Consider the following 22,427-nt stretch of genomic DNA (forward strand, 5'->3'; position numbering starts at 1 on the left):
CCAGCCCTCATCTCACAACTTATAGTCGCTCTAATACATGTGTCACGTCCTTAAATCCCCATGAGATTTGCCTAATATGTAGCTTTGTTGTGCATGTATATATGTTTGGAAGTTATGTAACTAGCACTATACTATAAATATTGGCTTGCTTTGCCTTTTCAAGTCCACCCTATCATTTGAGTGTTACTCTAGCAATGTGTAATTTGTTACTTCTCACAACTGTGTGGTAAACCACAGTGTATATCCACATTTCCCCAGCCTTTCCCTGAGTCCTAGACACTTACCCAGGCTCCGGTTTCTACTACCGCTGGGAGGTGGCAGCACAATGAATCTAACCGTCCACTTTGTCATTTGACTGCAAGTCCTCAGTCTTGTCTTTCTGGTTTCTTGAGTACTGTCGATATCTACTTGAGTTCTCTCAGGCCTATATCAGGAGAGCATGTGAGATCCTACTCTTTGTAAAGCAGCTTCTGTTTGTATGTGTATGTGCTGGTCCGAGGGCTCAAACTCAGGGCCTGGACACTGTCTCTGAGATTTTTTGTGATCAAGGATAGTGCTCTACCCCTTGAACCACCGCTCCACTTCCAGCATGTGTGTGTGTGTGTGTGTGTGTGTGAGCACGCGTGTGTGCTCACACACAATTGGATGTCAGAGTCTCATGGACTTTCCTGCCCTGGCTGGCTTTGAACTGCAATCCTCAGATCTCAGCTTGGTGTGTAACTAGGATTATAAGCATGAGTCACCGGCACATGGCTAGAAACAAACTTCTTATTTGGCTAGTCCAACAGCTTTCCAGGAAGCAGAAGTAAATATCCATTTAAGCTTTTTTTTTTTTCTTTTTTAAGCCAGTGGTGATTGTTGGCTCTGTTCTTGCGTAAAGATTATGAATGTTTAAAAAGAAAAACCAGAAAAATACAACTGAGATTAAAATGACATTGAATGTTTTTTGTGTTGTTGTTCATTTGGGTTTGGGGTTTTGTAGGGTGTGTAGGGCTAGGATCACGCTAGGCCCTTGCTCATGCTAATCATGCACTTTACCAGTAAGCGACAGCTCCATCCCTGAATAAATTTTAATTTAAAAGTAAATATTGGCATGGACAGGCAGGGGCAGACGGTGGCAAAATGCTATGGAACAACGGTGATATTTTCAGAGAAATTGTTTACCCACACCCAAAGAATAAACAATGTATTTGGAGCACAAAGTGAATGAAACTCTGAGATACATGAGAGGCAACAGTAAAAAAGAGAACAAAACCCAAATGACCTCAGGAAAGCTAAAATCTATACAGTTCTTCATCACCAAGGGCCAAGCAGATGATGTCTAAATAAAAAGGGAAGTCACAGACCAGTGCTTGCTGACCCAAAGAAAACAAGCCATTACCACACGAATCCATTTTTATTGTTTAGGTATACAGAGAAGCTATATAGTTATATTGTGTTATTACATATTTTCATATTTTGAATTCACACTATTTAAGGAGCATTTATTCACCAAAAAATGTCTGATAGAGACTTTCATTCTGAGCAATCCAATACACAGTAGAAAAATCTTTCAATATATAAAAGATGAATTTGTGCACATCCTAATATTTCTAAGGAAGCAAACTACTGAGGCATTTTGATAAGGGGGCAAACAGTGCCATAACTGAGTCTTCAAAGTGATATCTGAATCGTGAAGGCGAGGGGTGGTGACTTCCTGGCAGGTCGCAGAGTATGCCTGACACAGGCGCTCTATAAAATATCATATGGCTTCAACAGGAACTCCAGGGTTTTCTTTCAGCTATCCTCCTCCAATATTCTCACTCTTGTTCTTTCTCTAAATCACAAGCTACTTGAGGAACATGCGTCACTTTGAGTAAAACCAATACTTTTGCCCGCAGTGATCCCTTGGTTCCCTTAACTACAAAATCTACAGGAAAAGTGCAAAGCAGTTTCCAGAAGTCTGAACCAAAGCAAGAATGCTTAGAATGCAAGAGCTAGATAGGTGAGTAATGTGAAAGTTTACATCTAGGGGTTATTTCCTCAGGATTCGCCAAGGATTCTACGTACTCAGATGGAATTTACATGGGAGCTTTTGTCTAGCACGTGCAATGAAAAGTAATTTGTCCTTTAAAGATAATAAAACAGCAAATGCCTAACACTATCGGAATGGTTTTTTATAGCCCAGAGAACAGCCCAAATGAAATCACTGACTTGGTAAGAGGCTCCTCAGTTCTATGTGGAATAGGATACCACCCGAGTAGTCTTCCAGAAAACACAGGTGGTTCGAGTTCAAAGAGAATATGAGTGATGAGATTGTGGCCTTGTCCGGCTGTTGTAAAAAGAGATCCACACCAGCCCCTTATTTCTCAGGTGAGCACCACTAAGGTGAACACTAGGCCCCTTGCTACTTCATAGGCTCAACGTGGCTGCAAGGCTCGTGTGATTTACCTTCCAACACGGGGATGCCTGTGTGTATTACAGAGGTGACCAAACTAGTGAGTGAGCCATACTTAATTGCCTGGTGGGTAGGCGTCATTTGGGCTTCCAAAGGTAGAGATGGGGCTGGGAGAGATGGTTGGCCCTAGGATCTTTCAGACTAGCCTATGCTGAGAGGAAGATGATCCAAACGAACACAAAGATCCATGAGTTCCTAAATTTTGATATCTATTAAGAGTACAAGAGATTAACTATGGGGGCTGTTCACTGCCCTGTGTGAGCAGGGGGGGAGTGGGGAAGGGGGGCTGGACACAGGCAGGAAGCCAATGAGGTCGCGTGTGCAAAGATGTCTACTTCAAAGGGACTGAGGGCTGGAAGCATGGCAGACAGCTCTTCCCCGTCCAGTTGCCAAATGAGCTAGAGTGGGGGTCCTTATTCCAGGTTTAGCTATACCAGCTTCATGGCAACGGGTAACACTGAAGACTAAAAATGGGTCCCAGAGTAAAGCAAGACTCTCAGCCGCCACCAGGAAGCTGCTCAGGAGGAACTTATAGGAAGGCTTCAACTCCACGTGAGCCTTGCCCTGGAGCCCGGAGGACTCTTTATCTTTCCCAGCCATGTATTGTTTCACTGTCTGTAGGTCAACTATTTCCTTCTGACAGAAATGAATTAGCTGGCAGCTCATTTGTCCATGCTGTTCGAGGAACTATCTACAACACAAACATGGGGCAGGGTGGAAAAGGCGTATTTGGGAGAACACAGGCCAGCCACCTTTGGGGAGATGGTAGATGCTTTTGGTCTGTTGTTTTCTCGGCGCTGTAAGGGGAGGGGAACGTGGATGCAGGCAGGATGAAAGCAAACGCGCCTGGCTGTGCTTCCATCACACTCCAATTGTAGATACTAAAACTGGAATCATCTGCTGTGTCAGGGATATTTTAAAGTTTCTTTTTCCCCACCACAAATGTGAAAACCATCCTTGGCTTACGGTGATGCCGTAGATTTGGCAAAGTTTGCCAAGTTTTCACTAGCGCCTTCCCTCCCTCCCTCCCTCCCAGACTTGAAACCACACTGTAAAGAATACATGAAAACTAGGAATGAACTCATGCTCACCTTTCATGTTAATCTGTGATCGCATGATCGCTCTTTATATGCATAAGTGAGAGAAATCTGAATGACTGAAGGTGACTAGTTAACTTTTCTGGAGGAGACTTGAGCCTCTGGCACTCAAAGTATAACTTCTTCAGCTTAGTGTGCTGCTTAAAAGCAACGACGAAAAATGCAACTCCTCTTGAAGTTTTCACCGTATAAAGATTGTCAACATTTGTTGGAGAAATGACGTAAGTCATGGTAATTAAAGTCAAAATGGATGTGATCGAGGGATGCTTGGCCTTCCCGTTGAGAAGTTAACTGGGTGGCCAAGAGTAAAATGGGACCTTAATTGATGATGCATCTCATTTACAGCTGTTTTAAGTGGGCTTAAAAAGTAGAGCTACCCAGAGTTCAACTTTCCAGGAAGAGCCAAGCCCTGTGGACTATAATTCTAAACTGATTTATCAAGGAGAAATCCAGCTAATCTATAGCAACAAATCCACTTATACTTAACAATAGATTTAAATTTTCTTAGTCGTAAACATCAGTCTAAGGGACCAAGTGTTACTGCACCAAGGGATGAAAGAAGCATTGAAACGAACGGAAGGCCTACTCTCCTGCTAAGGTTCAACTAAACTCTTTGAGGCACATAATTGGCAACATAGGAAAACACACACAATTCCATAACACATGGTAAGAGTAAACAATTTCTCTTCCTGTTTTTCCCCTTAGAAATGTAGAATGGCACCAGGTAGTGCAAAGTGGAGAAAAGTAACAGCAGCCTTGTCTCTTCCAAGGTAGACGGACATCAGCCAATTCAAAGTGAAGGCAGCCTCTTCCTCCAGCCATGGACGACTAGAGCTTTTCTTTCAGCTTCAGGTCAATGCTGTGAAGGGTGGGGAAGAATGAGAGAGAGAGAGAGGGAAAGACAGATAGAGACAGAGATTGGAGACAGATGAAGAAAGGGAGAGAGCCATACAGAAAGGCAGAGAAACAAGAGAGAGATGAAGCCTGAGAAACATCCAGTCATGTTGTAATATTTTGCTTTTTTCTGAAAATGAATCATGCATGTGTTTTTATACTAGAAAAATCAGGTCCAACACCATCCTCCCCTGACAGCCATGCTTTTCTTCACATATAGAATGGGCTTATTTTTACACACTTGTTTCTGGAATATTGTGTGTGTGTGTATGTGTGTGTGTGTGTGTGTGTTGGTCCTAGACTTGAACTCAGGGCCTGGGTGCTGTCCCTGAGCTTTTTTTTGTATGTAAGGCTAGTGCTCTACCACTGGAGGCACAGCTCTACTTCTGGCTTTGTTCGTTTAACGGTGGTTAACTGGAGATAAATATCATAGACTTTCTTGCCCAAGTTGGCCTTGAACCACAATCCACAGATCTCAGCCTCCTAAGTAGCTAGGGATTGTAGGCATGAGCCACCAGCACCTGGCTTTAGTCTTTTCTTTCTTTCTTTCAGTGGTCAGGAGGAGGAGGATTGATTGATTCTACATTCCACTTGATCCAGTTTAGAAAATGTTCTCCTCCTGGTGCTTTTAGGAATAGTACAGTAAATGGCTCATTTAACAACATGCTCCTTTTTGAAAGTGGCCTTTTCCCCCTCCGCCCTTGAGTAGACCCAGTATTTAATGAAACTTAAGCAAATGGATGGAACGTGACTGTCTTACTTTCTAGGGTGACTTTATATGTGACTGTCATTCTCAAGATTTGTTTACAATTTTTTCTAAGTTGTGTGTGTGTGTATGTGTGTGTAATATGTGTTTTTTTGTAACTTCTGCTGATGAGGAAAAGTACTGCCACCTTTTGAAATACACCAAATGAATTAATTTCATAATTTAAAAACACACACACATACACAATTATTTCCTGTCTGTCACTGATATGGCATGGATTGGCAGTGTGGGGTCTGGTGTTCCTACAGGCCCACAGATCCGACACACAGAGGACCCTGAGTGTGGTACTAGCCGCCGACGGATGCCTCCAAGATGACTGGAATCTTCTCAGATGGTAAGGATGCCGGTCTGCTTCATTAAGAAGCTGGGGGAAGCCAAGCACCAGTGGCTCATGCCTGTTAATCCTAGTCTGAGGATCATGGCTCAAAGCCAGCCTGGGCAGCAAAGTATGTTAGACTCTTACCTTCAATTAACAACCAAAATCTGGAAATAAGAGTTGTGTGGATAGTGGCGCTGTAGCTCAAGTGGTAGAGCGCTAGCCTTGAACTGAAGAGCTCAGGGACAGTGTCCAGGCCCAGAGTTCAAGCCCCACTACCGACAAAAATAAAAAAAATAATTAAAAAAAAAAAAGAGTTGTGTGGCTCAAATGATAGAGTGCTATCTTTGAGAAGAAAAAAAAGTTCAGGGATAGAGCTCAGGACCTGAGTTTAAGCCCCAGGATTACCACTAAATAAATAAACATATATATATGTTTATATATTATTTATATATATATATTATACCCAGCAAAACCCAGGGCTGGAGGCATGACTCAAAATGTAGATCTCCATCCTAGCAGGTATAAAGCTTTTAGTTCAAATTCCAGGACCAAAAATGAAAGGAAAGAAAAGAAAAAGAAGCTGGGGGGCAGCAGCTAGTTAAGAGGCAGGCATTGAGGGGACTTCAGTTTGAGAAGCCAAGAGGCCACCTTCAGGGCTGACACGTATTTCCTTTAATTCATGGCCTGACTGAGGCCCTTAGAAGAGTCTGAGGGGAGTCTGTGCCCAGGTTGCAGCCCACCCCCTCAGTATTAGGTACGGAGGGTATAAAAGGCTTCCACACAGAATTTTTCCTTGTCCCTGACAGCAACGTCCCTGGAGACGAATGAAGCCTTGCATTCGAATCCCGAAGACAGCCGAAAGTCCAGGCTGGAAGTCAGGACAAAAAGAAAAATCTTGCCTCCTTTTGCCTCTCATCTGTGATCTCATCGTGTGGGGTAGGCTGACCGAGGGCCTGGGAAAGGCTTAGGAAATGTGCTCTTCTAAGAAGGGGAAGGAACACTCACAGCTCATGCATCCTCAGTCCCCCATGCCCGGCTCTGCCAGACAGCCCAATGAGGAAGTAAGGCTCTGCCCTTCTCCCAACCCAAATGTCCGTTGACCCTCAGAAGGAACAGGCAGACAAGGCAGGCAGAGGAGTGAGTAAGCCCAAAGATGTTGCAGTGAGAGTGAGAGGCCTAACACCTGCTGGCCCTGAGAATTGTTCAAACAAGGACTGTGTTACCACAAGAGGAAATACGGTCTCATGTGTGCAAAGTACTTTTCTATGGATGGAGGGACTGAGATACGCTTGCTTTGCAGAGGCTCCTGTGGTGATTTGCTTAGAGCAATTGTCACCTTTCTTTCTAGAGGTTGGACAGGAACGACCTTCAGGAACACAACCGTATGAATTTAAACATCCGCTTGCCAGGTTTGCATCCTTTTCAGTTGGAGTGAGAGGAAGTCATTCCAAAACTGCTTTTGAGTTGTAAGGCCAACATGGCAATTGCAGAGACGTTACACTTGTGTTCCAGGAAAGAAAAGAGGTGATGTGGCAACAGACACACACATCTTTGCCTCTCCTTGATTTCTGGCACAAGGACAATGTTAAATTTTGGACCCAACGAGACTCCTTGGTGGATGGTCTAGTTCTCTCTGAAAGCAAGTTAGTGACCAACTGTTTTCTTCCTGAAATGAACTTGGCCACTAACTTAATTCTGCTTTCCTAGATAACTTTGGTCCCTAGTAAGGTGAGAGGTGGCATGACATTCCAGTACAGAGACCACCTCTTTCTCAAATAAGAACCGCTGGCTATTTTACTTCTATTTTTCTTTTTATTATAAAGGTGGTGTAAGAGGCATTCCTCTTTATTCATAAGCTTAGTGTGACGTTTAAAAGTCAAAATAGTTCGTGTGAGTTGTTACGTAAGGTATGACATGTACTAAGAACTCAATACTCGAGCTCTCTCTCTAAAATGATCCAGTTAGATCATTTTCTTCAGTCCCGTGTAGACTCTGGGAGTTTTCAAAACAAGAATACCTCTCCCCATTGGAGTATGAAGTTCACATGGCAGTTCAGCCTTTATTTGTCCCCAGCCCTCCTCTAACCCAATGTCCTCACCTCTGGCTCCAATACATTATTTTCTCCTCAGTTTTGGAATGGAAAAAGAACTGAACACCAAGTAAAGGACTTGGCCGTCTCCAGTGGCCGTCATACATAGGATCATAGTAAGCTGATTTATTTGCCCTTTACGTTTCTAATTTCAGGGGTGGAACTCCCAAGTGCTGAACATCTAAACCAGGCTTGCTCAGTCCTGGACTGCCTTTTTTCTTCCCCAGCTCAGCCATACAATGCTACAGGTCGCCACAAAGTGATCAGAGATGGTAAATGCTTACTCCTTCTCCATGGAGGACATTTCTGGATCATTGTAAAGGCAGCTAGCTCTGAACGCAAGGAGGAAACAGAAAAGAGTCAACATTTCTCCATTCTCTACGTTCACACTACTGATGTAGGGGCATTTGGCACTATTTGAAAAGATCCCAAATCCACACCTGAACACATGATACTACTAAATTGTGACTCATTTTACCATGAGTTTTGAAATACAGTCAATACGTATGATGTTGAACCACAATGGGAAGATTAAAAATTCCAAAGTCTTCCAGTAATCTTTCTCCTGGTCATTTACAACTCTTTAACTCAATGAACATAATTTTTTTTTTTTTTTGTAGTTCATGGGGCTTGAACTCTGGGCCTGAGCTCTGCCCCTCAGCTCTTCAGCTCAAGGCTAGCGCTCTATCTCTCAAGCCACAGTACCACTTCTGGTTTTCTGGTAGTCAATTGGAGATAAAGAGTCTCAAAGACTTTTCTGCCTGGGCTGGCTTTGAACCCCGATCCTCAGATCTCAGCTTCCTTAGTAGCCAGGATTACAGGCATGAGCCACCGGCGCCCAGCTAATATTGCAATTTTCTATTTGTATCTAAAATAGTAACATGTTTTATCCACAAAGGAAAATCCTTTCAAGCTACCTAACCTTGTCTACATATAAACATAATTAACTTTCAGGTTTCATAAGAATGAGAATTTTCTAAGATGCAAAGAGGAAAAAAAAGAATGCCAGTATCAATTTTCTCTATTGCTTTAGAAAAGTTAACAAGACACTACTCCATGAAGCTGTTCAAGTAATGCCAGTACATCCTATACATCCTACCTAACACAAACCCAAAGGAAGAAAAGTGTTACCACATCAGATAACGGACTAAACGTTTCTGATGGTAATTTATGCTTCCGTCTTATAGTAATTGCTCTTGCGATGCCATTGAGGTGTCATTTCTGTTTGCAAATTTCAAGTTTTCTATATACCATTCTTGACTAATATTTTGCACACTTTAACATTAGTCTCCCACCCCATCCCTCCCCACCCGAAAATATTTTTATCACTGACAGGGATTCATTCAGTGGTCCTTTTTAATGAAACTAGAGTTCTTTTTGTACTGTGAATAATTCCTCCAGCTAACTGATCCATATAGGATTTGGGTGCGTAATGTCAGGTGTTTTGTTGAAAATGGTAGGAAAGCCAGGTGCTGGTGGCTTACCCCTGTAATCCTAGCTACTCAGGTGGCTGAGACCTGAGAATGAAGGTTCAAAGCCAGCCAAAGCAGGAAATTCTGTAGGACTCTCGTTGCCCATTAGTTACTAGAGAACTGGAAGTGGTGCTGTGGTTCAAAGTGGTAGAGCATTGGCCTTAAGCAAAAAGAGCTCAGGGACCAGTGCCCAGGCCCTGAACTCAAGCCCCACAATCGACCAAAAAAAGAAAAAAGAATAAAAGAAAAGAAATGGCAGGAGGTTACTACCCCACCCCGAACCTCTACTCCTAAGGTCTTTTGCTGGTGACCTAGTGTTTATGGTAAAAATTTGGCAACTTAATGCATAAGGACAGTCAAGGAATGTTGATAGCATGCTAGAAAAACCTTGAAAAGCTGAAATGGAATCAAGGGCAATCTTCCAAGACTAGCCTTTGGCTTTTTAACTTTGAGTAATCCTTCCAAAGAAAATAGCATTTTCCAAAACATTTAATGCTGCCACTCCAAAGACAGTTGCAGAACAAGAGTGGGTGTGGATTTTCTTTCCTGGTTTACATCTGAGGTTCCAAAGAAAAGACAAGTTATGTCCAATACCTGGTTTCAGTCTAGTGCCGGTCATTGTGAGTGATGGTGCGGGAATATGTGGGGAGGAGGAGAACATGTTTTAAACACTAGAAGCCAGGTACCGGTGCTCACACCTGTAATCCTAGCTACTCAAGAGGCTGAGGTCTGAAGACTGCAGTTCACAACCAGCCTGAATGGAAAAGTCTGCGTGGTTCTTATCTCCAATGAGCCACCAAAAAAGCTAGGAGTCAGATGTGGGCCAAGTGGAAAAGCATTAGTCTTGTAATGGAAAGCCAAGGAATAGTACTGAGTTCTAGCTCCAGTAACAGCCCCAAAGAAAAAAGAAAAGAGAAGAAAAGGAAAAGCACTATGGGAACAGAGCTGCACAATGGACAAGTTTGTTCTTTGATAGAGTGGATGTCTATCTTGGGTAAGACCCAGCCTGAAGCTTTTTAATAGTCATGTAGGAAATTAGAACACATTTCATCTATCTTCAGAGGTCTGTTTTCTTGTATCAAAAATTACCCTATAGAATCTGTCCTAGTATATATGTTATAGTGGCCACGGGCAAAGCTAAGTAGTTAGCAGGTGCAATGTGAAAGGTTCTGATATTTGATATTCAATGTCTTACAAAAGAAGCCCAGGGCCTTTTCCTTATATAAATTCAAATGTGAAGATAGTTTTCAATTTCACTATCAAAAGAAGGAATCAATCTGAGGAGGAGTCTTTAGGCACTGAATCTGAAGCCTAGACCTGCTAAAACAGCAGGGTACCAGTGGCTCATGCCTATACTCCTAGCTGCCCTAGAGGCTGAGAGCTAAGAATTACCGTTCAAAGCCAGCTGGGGCAGAAAAGTCCATGAGACTATTATTTCTAACCACTAAAAGGTTGGAAATAATCTAAGGGACAATGCCTAGGCCCTGAATTCAAGCCTCAGTACTGGCACAAAACAAACAATTAATAAAAATATAAATTGCTAAGACAAATTTGTTTCTGGTCAGCCCTTTTAGTAGAAGGGTCATAAAGGGTGACCCAGAGCTCTGGTTCAGCCTCACTAGGAACTTGTTAAGAGACAGGCTGAAGCCCCTCTAAACCTATGGCATCTGTAGCTTTGCGAGTGAGGACTGAAGTATGGGTTTTAATTGTTGCTCCAGCGATTCTGATGTGCAAGAGAACTCTGAGAATTGCTACTCAATAGCAACAACCCTATTCTTAGGCAGTCCTCAGTTAATGTGGCGTAAACTTACCGGGTATCACCAGGCATAAGCACTGTGTTTCCTTTAGAAGAAAGCTCAAGACCTTTTGGACCTTCTAAACCACTTAGACATAGAAGCTGTGCAGCAGGGCAGGGAAGGAAATGATGGATTTGAAAGAAAGAAGAGAAAGGTACTCAAGTACATCAAAAATAGTCATTGTTTTACTCTGGTGGCTAAACAGGGTTGAGGGGTGAATATATGAGGGGAAAAAAAGCAAGATTCATGGCAATAATGAGAAGATGATGATCAGACTTGTGATAGATTTGACTGGAAAAGTACATTCCTTCTTGATCTTTCATTCTGTAAAGAGCTTCCTAATCTCATAACCACATTGTTCCTGAAACAGGGAAGTCTGGAAAAAACTCAAGGACGCCTTTCCCTCTGGGCATCTCAAGGCACAAATCATTTTGCATGCAGATAAATGTTGAAGGAATTCCTCATACCCACATTTGGTTCCTTGATTCCTAATATCTTTCTTCTACCACGGCTTATTTGTTACAGGTGAGTTAGAAATTAAGAAGACTTTGTTAGGGCAAGTAAATGACATATAAAGATTATGTCTATGACTTCTGTTGATTTGAGTGGGTGTCAGTTTTCTTGAAAGGAAGAAAACAAGAATATAGTAATAAGAAGCTATTCTAAACTATTCTAAAGAAAATCTTTCCTTTAACTTCTAATACAAAAGATCTACATTGCCGGGCACCAGTGGCTCACGCCTGTAATCCTAGCTACTCGGGAGGTTGAGATCTGAGGATCATGTTTCAAAGCCAGCCTGGGCAGGAAGTTCTGTGAGACTCCTATTCAATTAACCACCAGGAAATAGCCTTGTAACTCAAGGTGGTAGAGAGCTAGCCTTGAATACGAAAGCTCAAGAACAGCGTCCCAAGTTCAAGCCCCATGACTGGCAAAATAAAAATAAAAGTAAAAAGTCACATTATAGGCAAATAATTCCATAGGTTACCTGCAAGAAAAGAAAAAGAGGCATAGGAAAAGTTGTCTAAATAGATCATTTCAATGAACAATTGGTATCTGTAATGAATCAGGAAAGCTTCACTATTTACACTGTGTTTATTTAGAGTTTGTAGCCGTTTGGACTTTGGGCATTCTGCTTTTGTAAGACTGGTTGAAATTAATAATGTAAGTGATGTCTGAAATGAGGAAGATACTGAATGTACTCAACTGTTTCCAATAGTATTTGTGTACACTTAAATACAGTGTTAGCAAATGTCTTTGCTTAAAAGACATTCCTGCTTTAAAAAAGGCAGGAAATTAAATAACTAGGTACTCTTTCTTAGCAATTTCTAAGCTGACTTTCTCAGGATGGAGGTAAACTTGAAGATTTATCTCCAGCAGTGATGCAAATACTTTCAGTCCGGTGGAAAAGATAACCCAGTATCTCAGTTTATTGTACTACTAGACATTAGCCAGTTTTGTATCTACCACAAAAATCTTACCCAAGAATCCTCAAATAAAGATTTAAGCAATTTCGCTTTCTGTGGTTTTGACTATTAGCGGTCAGACCATGATCCAAAAATATCTTGTAGAAAATTCCAGAAGTTAATAATAATTTAAAAATAACTTTTATTACAATATATTATTATAATTACTCTGCTTTGTTATTAGTTGTTATTGTTAACATCCTACTCTGCTTAATTTATAAACTTTATCTTGGGTATGTATATAAAAGAGAAGGCACAATATATACAGGATTTGGTACTATCTGGTTTTAGACATCTATGGAATGTCTTACAAGTCCCCTGGGAGATATATATGTATATATATAGAGAGAGAAAGAAAGATAGAGAGAGAGAGACAGAGAGAGAGACAGAGAGAGAGAGGAGGGACTGCTACAGATCTAGTTTCTCAATGCTCTTCAAATGGACTTTGGCAACTTACTGGTTTTCCCATTAAATAATTCATAGGATAACATCACTGACACGTGCTCCTTTTCGTGACTTTAGAGAACATCATACCTCAACAATGGTAAGCAATGACTATTTCCTCACTGTCAAAATAACTTGAAAATAGTTAACTTTAGCAATTATTTCCTCATCGCTTAAAGTTTAGGTTTTACATCTTGGAATGCCATAAAATTGATTCTACAAAAACCTTCCCAGGGGCTGGGAAGGTGGCTCAGCAGTACAGTGCTTGCCTTGCATGCCTGAGGCCCTGGCTTCAATTCCTCAGCACCACATAAGCAGAAAAAAATAGCCAGAAGTGGCGCTGTGGCTCAAGTGGTAGAGCACTAGCTGAAGAGCTGAGGGACAGCGTCCAGGCCCAGAGTTCAGGCCCCATGACCGGACTCAATTAAAAAGAAAAACAAACCTTCCCAATTTGCACCCACTTGCATTTCTCCTCATAAATACAAATTAGTGAAGGTTCTGCTGTTACCTAGAGTAGTAGGTAGTCTCTGTATGGCAGGGTATTGGAAACATTCTTTAATCAGGGTACCTATAACTTTGTATGTGTATACATACATACATACCTATAGATTTATATATAGGTAGATATAGGTGTATATATATAATTAAATAGTGACAAATGCTTTCCTCTAGATAACAAAGATTGGGGTAGAGGAAACTGGATTAGAGTAAAAAATAAGAGATTACATTACCACAGCAGAAAAGGGATATTTTTAAGTGCAGTACAATATGACCAAGAGACAGGAATTAAACACCAGGCATGCAGATTCTCTCATCCATTCCTAAAATGCAAGCCACCATCATGCCAGCTGCTAAATGAATATCAGGTCTTACTTAGCTGCTTCAGATGCTTCCCTCAGTTCTTCATCCAGTCTGCATGAGCAAAAACCATCGGGGTAGAAAAGAAATACAAAAGAAGCAAGCAGAGCATGAGAGAGTCACCGAGCAAAGCAGAGCCAAATGTAAGTGGTGCATATACACTTTGAAAAGCAATCCTTTGATGCACCAAGATACAGTCGACTAAATACGGTGTCACTTCCTGCCGTCAGGTGTTTATGTGTGTTTACTTTGCAAATGCCTTCACAAAGGTAGATATAAACGTTTCAAAGGGACCAGGAACATGCTGGCTAGTAAGCCCAAAACATCCGCGTCATGTGTTGAGTACAGTTCAAGTTAGCTTGCAGCCTGGGCCAGGTGGCGGGTGGGATCTGGTTTAGTAGGTTTGAGTAGCAAACCAGGTTGACCTCAACAGCTTTACACACAGGACAAAGACTGGAAATGGTATACAGAGCACTGACACAACAATCTCTTGTTCTGGTAGCATGTTGAGGTCACCCAGGAATCAAAACACTGGAGGGCACACATACACATACACACAGGGCGGTCCAGCATGATTAGGGATCAGAAGATTATCGTTATTTTTTTTTTTACCTCACATTTCTCTTAAATGATTTTTCTTCATCGTACCTTATGAGATAAAAAAAATGGAGGCCGTGAGGAAAATGAACCATCGGATAGGGACAATGACAGATAAATGTTTTAAATGACAGTTACTCAGAGAGAAAGAGAAAGACAGTGACAGAGGCAGAGACAAAGAGTCAGAAAGACAGACACTATCCAAGTTACAATCCAATGGGCTCTGGGAGGAAGCTTCTTTTTATTAGATATTCTCAATGATTCATAATTCATAAATAGATAGTCAAACCGCATTGTCTATGGATTCCACACTTGCACGTTTAACTCCTGATCACTATGCAGCATGTTTTTGGTCACTTGTGGTAACTAACGTGCAGGATGACTCTGAATTTGAGTTGGTTCTCTCCAGCTGAAGTTATTTAAGGAAGTTCTCTCTATCCTTTTGGTCCATGCTGTAAACAAATGTCCTTTTGCAGTGACATGCGTTCATCATTTCCATGTTCTTTGTGTTGGTAATTTTGCATAGTGCTGAAATACTGCCTAATGATTTTTGTTTTTTTGCCCATTCTGGGCCTTGAACTCAGGGCCTGGGCACTGTCCCTGAGCCTTTTGGTGCTCAAGGCTGGTGCGCTACCACTTGAGCCACAGCACCACTTCCAGCTTTTCTGGTGGTTAATTGGAGATAAGAGTCTCAAGGACTTTGCTGCCTGGGCTGGCTTCAAACAGCAATCCTCAGATCTCAGCCTCCTGAGTTGCTAGGATTACATTCATGAGCTACTGGCCCTAGTTTGTCTAATAGTTTTAAGAGGAAGAAGTCTGTGGGTGACTTACAATGAATATGTGTGTGTGTGTGTGTGTGTGTGTGTGTGTGTGTGTGTGTGTGTGTGTGTCAGGTAAGATTTGTTTAAATTGAGTATGATGTTGTTGACTCCAAGTTCTGTGTTTATGGAAAACATTATTTGCTAATAGTTCTTGAAACAGAAACATGCAAAAGCAAAGTTATTTACTGAGTAGATAATAAAAGTGTTCTAGGCAGAGGCTTATGGGATTCTGATTCAGTATTTCCCCTAAGGAAATATAGTTTCTCATTCACTAATTCAGGGTTCTCAGAGAATCTGTTGGAATGGAATTGCCACAAATACTGGGAACCAACAGAATCAATGATTATAAATCTGATTCCAAAGGTTTGCATCGCAGAAGCCCTCTAATGACAGGACTGATAATAACAGCCCAGCCGATTCTGGTTTTGAGAATGAGATCAGCTTTTTTGCATATTACTCAGTAACAGAAAGTTACTGAATCAAGTTATCACTTGATCAGCTGGAAAATGGCAGAATGTGAACATTATGCAATGAGTTGCAGTCATAGAAATGGCAGAGAGGACTTCACTTGGAGATGGATGACAGAAGACACAAGAAAACAGACAGGGGAGGGAGGCACAAATCCCCTCTGAGCTACACTCCAGACAACAATCACTACAGACCAAACTCTTCCTCTTGAAGTAGCTTGTCCCCTGAGAACTGATAGGGGAAGATGAATGAAAAGTGGCCTGGGAGTGTTTTGGTAATTCTCCACAACAATCTAGTCACACACACTATGGTTAGATGGTCAGCTTGGAGCAGGAAGGCTTCCTGAGTGCTCTCCGTACAGATTCTCCTTCAGTCCTGGGAGCCAACTCCTGAAATACGGATTACCTCTCCGTTTTACAGGTACAGAAGCTGGGCCCCAGAGAAGATTCATCGGTTGCCTGAAATCAGAGTCAGTGAAAAGCAGGAGGGCCTGGCTCAAATCCAGTCATCAGCAAAGTGGGTTCTTTTTTCACCCTGTTGTCCTGACCACAGCGTGGGAAGGTTTCTGTGTTTACCTGAGAAGTGAGAAGCGCCCTTTCTGCTGGGAGAATGTCCTTGCTGTCTTTTGCAAATTAAGAAGCGGGTGATCAGTGGCGCTTTTCTTCTTGCTGTGATTATTTTTAGTTAAAGGGCAGGAGTAGATTCTGGAGCTGGAGTCTATCTTTTCAGGGAAATCGGCCAGAGCTGTGAGGTGTGTGATTGAGGGAACTCTAAAATGGGAGGTACTCTGAGATTTAAATGACGCAAACAGAGCTCCCATATGCCCAGCGCAGCGTTTCTGTGGACCACTCCTTTTATTTTTAGAATGACAAGTTTTTTCAGAAGTTCGAATTGGGGAATCCATTTTATTATCTTGTAGAAGATATGAAAAAGTGTGTGTGTGTGTGTGTGTTTCTATGAGCTGAAGTCCTTTTCAATTCTAATCAAATAGAAAACAAGCAAATCTGACCCGATGGGACAAAAAAGAGCATGACAGGAGGAAAATAAATGGTTTTTGACACCACTGTCCTAGTTAGGAACGTTCGATGTTCATTCTGCAATGCTCCTACTTTAACCTCCCGGCTCCTGTTCTTGGAACAGAATCCAGATCTCCTGCACTCATGCTTGCTTCTCGCCCTATTCTGCTCCTAACTAGCTCGTCCACCACTGAGCAAATACCTCACTAACCTTGTACCTGCTGGGAATCATGGGAGGAAAAAGCAAACAAAAGACTTAGAAGAACACAGAGACAGATTATTTTGTCAAAATAGACACAAAATAACTTGTCCCTATTTTCTGAGGGTCACACAGACAAATTACTTTATACAAGATAATAAAAAAAAGAGCCCTAAGTTATTTGTGTTTTGTTGCAGCATGGTTGGGGGAGGGGGCGCCAAGTTAAGAGATAGCCTGGTTCATATTGAATATATGCTTTTTTTCAAAGTAGAATTAAAATTCAAGGTAACACTGAGGAAAAAAATGAATAGTTCCCAAGAGGAGATTATATGAAAAGAAAAGCTGGGGGGAAACACAAACAAACAAACAGTAATCTTTAAGTTGTAAAAAAAGTTAGCTATATTTATTGGATATTTGATATTTGTTTAAAAAGTAAGATGCCAAATCCCCACTATTCTAGAAGTGAACTCTTTTCTATCCCTCTCCCCAATGGGTACTGTTTCTTACCAAATCTGTAAAAGCATGAGACTTACTTGACAATGCTTTCAGGGATGTGAATGCAATCCATAGGAATCAGCCTACTGAGCTCCGCCAAGCTACCGACGTATTTGATTTTACTGCTGAATTTCGAACTAAGGAAATAGGAAATTAAAAAAAAAAAAGCCCATATCACTGTTTTTCCATTGCTCTTTATTTTATTTTTTAAATTGTCAGGTAAAAATTGTGTAGATTTGTAGCTAGGTGCTGGTGGCTCATGCCCATAATCCTAGCTACTTAGGAGCCTGAGATCTGAAAACAGGTGTTCAAAGCCAGCTGGGCAGGAAAAGTCTCTGAGACTCTTTATCTCCAATTAAGCACCGAAAAAGCCAGAAATGGCTCAAGTGGTAGAGCACTATCCTTGAACAAAAAAGCTCAGGTATAGTGCCCAGGCCCTGAATTCAAACCCCAGGATCAACATGCATGGGCATGCACACACGCACACATGCATGTGCACGCACACACACACACACACACAATTGTAGAAATTTGTTGTATACACTATAATGTATTGAAATATGTACAATTTTGTAGAATGTCTAAATTCAACTAGTTAGCTTCTGTACACACCACCTCACATACTTTTTTGTGCTAGTACATTGTGTGTGTGTATGTGTGTACACACACACTCACACCAGTCCTGGGGCTTGAGTTAAGGCACTGGGAGTTATTTCTATGCTTTCCTTCTCCCCTCCCCACTCCCCTCTACCACTTAACCCACAGCTTCACTTCTGGCTTTTTGGTGGTTAACTAGAGATAAAAGCCTCATAGACTTTCCTGCCTGGGCTGCCTTCAAACCTTGATTCTCAGATCTCAGCCTTCTGAGTAGCTAGGATTACAGGTGTCAGCTCTTTTTAAGAATATAATACTGTACAGCATTATTAGTTACAGCTACCATGGTGTATATTAGCTCTATTGAATTTATGCCTTGTCTTACTAAAATTTTTGAATTCTTTTGAATATTTCTCCAACACATTCTCTGGTAATTATAACCATTTGTCTACTTTCTACTTATGTGTTCAACTCTTTTGCATTCCAGGTATAACCTTGCCTTGCTACCCACAGGGGATTGCTTCCAAGATCCTCACAGATGTTAAAATCCAAAGAAGCTCAAATTCTCTACATAAAATGGTTTGATATATGCCAAGAACTTACACTTATCTTCCTATATACTCAAAGTCATCTGTCAATTACTTTGAACACTCCATGCAATTTAAATGTCATGTAAATACTGGTATGCTATACTATTTAAGGAATAATGACAAGAGAAATGCCCATGTATGTTCAGGATAAATTTGTTTGTTGAAACTATGGATGCAGAACTCATAGTTGCAGAGAGCTGGGTTTATAAGGACACTCATGTGACATTTGGCCCATCCATGCTTTAAGTGGTTTATATAAATTAACATATATTTCTTATCACAGCCTAGTATTTTCCTGAAAAAAAAATCCCTTTATTATTATTTCTGAACACTTTATATCTTCTTGACCACCCAGGAAACCTTGTCTGAGCCCCATAATTCTAGCTAGTCAGGAGGCTGAGATCTGAGGATCAAGATTCAAAGCCAGCCCAAGCTCAGTAAAGTCTGTGAGATTCTTATCACTGGTTAACCATCAAAAAGCCAGAAATGGAGCTGTGGTTCAAGTAGCAGGGCACCAACCTTGAGCAAAAAAAGCCAACAAATAATGCCCAGGCCCTAAGTTCAGGCCTGGGTATATGTGTGTGTGCATATGTGTGTGTGCACATGCATGCACACACACACACACATACACACACACACACACACACACACACACACACACACACACACATCTGAGACCCAGAGCCTCTTGGTTAAAATGTAGAAGAGCCTTGATAAACCAAGCAGATTCCAGAGTCTACACTGACACACCTCGCACACCTTACACACTGCTGCTAACACTCTGAGTAGTCACTGGGCTTTGTGGTTCATTTGACGTTTTGCTTGTTTTGTAATTTTTTTTATAAAAACAAAAATTTTATGCATCCTTCTGGAATCTGCCAAGGGTGATGACATTTTAAATATATATAGATGTGTATATGTACTTATATATATATATAAATACACCTTCCTCTGACTGTCCTGTTTTTATTCCTTTCTTTAGTTTTTAAGCTTTTATTTATTCCAGAAAGCCCAATATTCAGAGAACTATGTTCCAATCATCAGACTCGAGTCCACACAGTTTGCCACAGTTTTAGATGTGTGTGGAAGCACAGATAGCAAGTCAGGTTATTGATGAAAGTGTTAAGTGCCTATTTTCCTTTTCTCTAGAGAACTGGTCATTATAGAAGGAAGAATCTGATCCTATCTGTAACGTTGGGAAGCCTTTCTGAGGGATGCATTCTCTTCTTATTTGTGCAACTGAAAACCTCCTTTTAGAAACACATCACTCCATGCGAAAGGGAATTGCTTAAGGATGTCGTATTCTTGCATGATCTCAAAGTCTGCTGGGGTGAGCGGAGCTATGTGCCAACAGTGCTGCCTGTGTGTAGTCAACTACTTGTCTTCTAATCAGAAGCTTGTTCAAGGTTTGTGTTAGCTGTATTTCTATCTTTAATACGTCACTTATGGTGTGACTGGGCTTGTGGCCTGTGAACAAACTTCCTGTCCATAGGTCACTCCTATCCTGGCTGGGAGTCTGGCCTGTAAGTTTAGAGTCAATACACATTATTAATGTCCTTTCTTCTTAAGAGTTTTTTTTTTAACTTCAACTCATGTTTGGAAAAAGGAGTGAATGAACAAGTGAGAGGGAAGAAGTGGCACAAAGAAACACTCCTTTGTTCATTTACTAGCACCTCTGTGTGTGCGTACGCACATGCCAATCCTGGGGCTTGAACTCAGAGCCTGGGCACTGTTCCTGGGCTTCTTTTTGCTTCTGATTAGCACTGTCATCACTTGAGTCACAGTGCCACTTCTGGCTTTTTCTCAGTAGTTTATTGAGTTTATTGGAGATAAGAGTCTCAGTGCAATACTGAATTTATTGGAGATAAGTCTTTCCTGTCTGAGCTATCTTTGAACTGCAATCCTCAGATCTTCGCTTCCTGGCAGTGCCTGGCCTCTGAGAACATATCATCTAAGATAAAGTCTAAAATGTTTACTTTTGTTCCTATAGAGGGGTTAGTTGCTGGCTTTTGCTATGGGTGATTTACTATTTTTTTATTTTTTTTTGCAGTACTGGAAATAGAATCCAGGGCTTTGCATATGCCAGGCAAGCCCTATATTTTTAATATTCTCACAGTTATGACTATTCTGTTATTTCTAAAAAAATCTTTTATCAAAGCCTCTGCCTCACTGATCATTTAAAATATTTATTGTAATGGAAAAAAAGTTCTATGAAAGCTTGACTATATTAACCATCAACAAATCAACAAGAGTTAATATTTAGCATTAACTTTAAGCTTTTTAAAAGAATCTTATCAGTGTAATTGATTCCTACCCGCTTGTAAAAGTGCTTCTGCAATTATCAAAATAAGTGGCACCTGTTTTTAACCTGCCACAATCATAATATTTTTTAAAAGCAAGTTAACATATTTTGGCAAATAATTTTTGTCAGAGGAAAAAAATTGGATTGAATCTTGTTACTTTGTCATTGGAAATAGGGAATGAAAATCCTAGATATACAGAACTGAACACTGAATAAAACAGGTAGAATCTGGAAGGTACATTAAAATCTATGTGAAGAGAGAGAAAAGACTTGTAAATTTAATTTTTTTCCAAAAGTTATCAGAATTTTCCTGAGGAAGTCATTAATATATTTGTTACAGTTTAAACTTACCTATCTTGATGGAGCACCGACTTTATCCTATTTTAAACCTCTCTAGAAAACTAATCTTTTAACTATTTTAAGTTACTATATTATGAGCCATTTCTCCTTTTTTTAAGTTTCTAAAGTTTCTAAAATAGGTTTGTACAGTGCTTAACTCAAAAGAAATGGTGGATAGATATTCAGGGGACTGCAACCGAGAGTCTTCATGTTTGATCAAAATATAATTCAGCTGTACACCAGCTGTACGCCTATAATCCTAGCTACTCAGGAGGCTGAGATCTGGAGATCAAGATCTGAAGCCAGCCTAGGCAGGAAAACCTATGAGACTCATCTCCAATTAATCACAAAAAGCTGGAAGTGAAGCTGTGGCTCAAGTGGTAGAGCACTAGCCTTGAGCACAAAAGCTCAAGGAGAATGCCCAGGCCCTAAGTTCAAGCACCAGGACCAGCACAAAAAGCAAACTCTATCTATCTATCTATCTATCTATCTATCTATCTATCTATCTATCTATCTATCTATCTGCACATATCTTTTTTTCTCAAAAACGGTTACTCAGAGTCTATGACCCAAGCCTGGTGATGTATGATATTTTTTTCAGAAGACATGTCACAATCAAGGCTCCTGTCTCCATCTTTGGTTAGTGATTTCTCTCCCTCCCTCTCTTTTATAAATGTAAATTAATTATTCAAAGTGATAGGTGTATCACATTATGATATTTCCATATATGCATATAATGTACCTCGATCAAAATTGTTCCCTCTATTTTCGTATCTCTGTCTCTCTTTGTGCCAGTCCTATGCCATGCTGGAACTCAGGGCCTAGGTACTGTCCCTTGAGCTTCTTTTGCTCAAGGCTAGTATTCTTATCACTTGAGCCAAAGATCCACTTCTAGCTTTTTTATGGTAGCTTATTGGAGATAAACATAAATAAACAGGAAGTTGTTGAGATTTTAAAAAAAAGGTCTCATGGACTTTCCTGCGTGGGCTGGCCTTGAATCACTATCCTCAGAGCTCAGCCTCCTGAGTAGCTAGGTGCTAGCCACTCATCTCTTTTAAAAACAATTTTAAAAGCCTTCGCTATTCTATTTTCATTCATACATATGAATGACTTCCACGGTGTCCCATTCCAAATAGCCCTTCAACCCATGCTACACTCATGTTCTTTTTCTTTGCTTAGTTTTTATTTTCCAGTCTAATTACTCCATATTTATTTCTGCAAAATAAGAAAATCACTTTAAAAACTATTGGCTAGCCAGGTGCTGGTGGTTTGCACCTGTAAGCCTAGCTACTCAGGAGGCTGAAATCTGAGGATCATAGTTTGAAGCCAGCCCCAGCAGGAAAGTCCATGAGACTATGATCTCCAATTATC

At 40.9% G+C, this 22,427-nt stretch overlaps 1 protein-coding gene across 1 annotated transcript in view; it reads right to left on the reverse strand.

The window, feature by feature from the left end:
* Positions 1-3,475: 3,475 nt before the first annotated feature.
* Prune2 (prune homolog 2 with BCH domain) overlaps positions 3,476-22,427 on the reverse strand; it is a 181,151-nt gene continuing 162,199 nt past the window's right edge. Inside the window, exons 17-20 of the mRNA XM_042665612.1 lie at positions 17,270-17,368; positions 14,248-14,283; positions 7,887-7,934; positions 3,476-4,393 (exon numbers count right to left, since the gene is read on the reverse strand). Coding sequence (XP_042521546.1) covers positions 4,363-4,393; positions 7,887-7,934; positions 14,248-14,283; positions 17,270-17,368 — 214 coding nt within the window. The 3' untranslated portion in view covers positions 3,476-4,362. The remainder of the gene's footprint in view (positions 4,394-7,886; positions 7,935-14,247; positions 14,284-17,269; positions 17,369-22,427) is intronic.

Source organism: Dipodomys spectabilis, unplaced genomic scaffold (genome assembly GCF_019054845.1).
Source record: "Dipodomys spectabilis isolate Male_0828 unplaced genomic scaffold, ASM1905484v1 ptg000335l, whole genome shotgun sequence".
NCBI lineage: Eukaryota > Metazoa > Chordata > Mammalia > Rodentia > Heteromyidae > Dipodomys > Dipodomys spectabilis.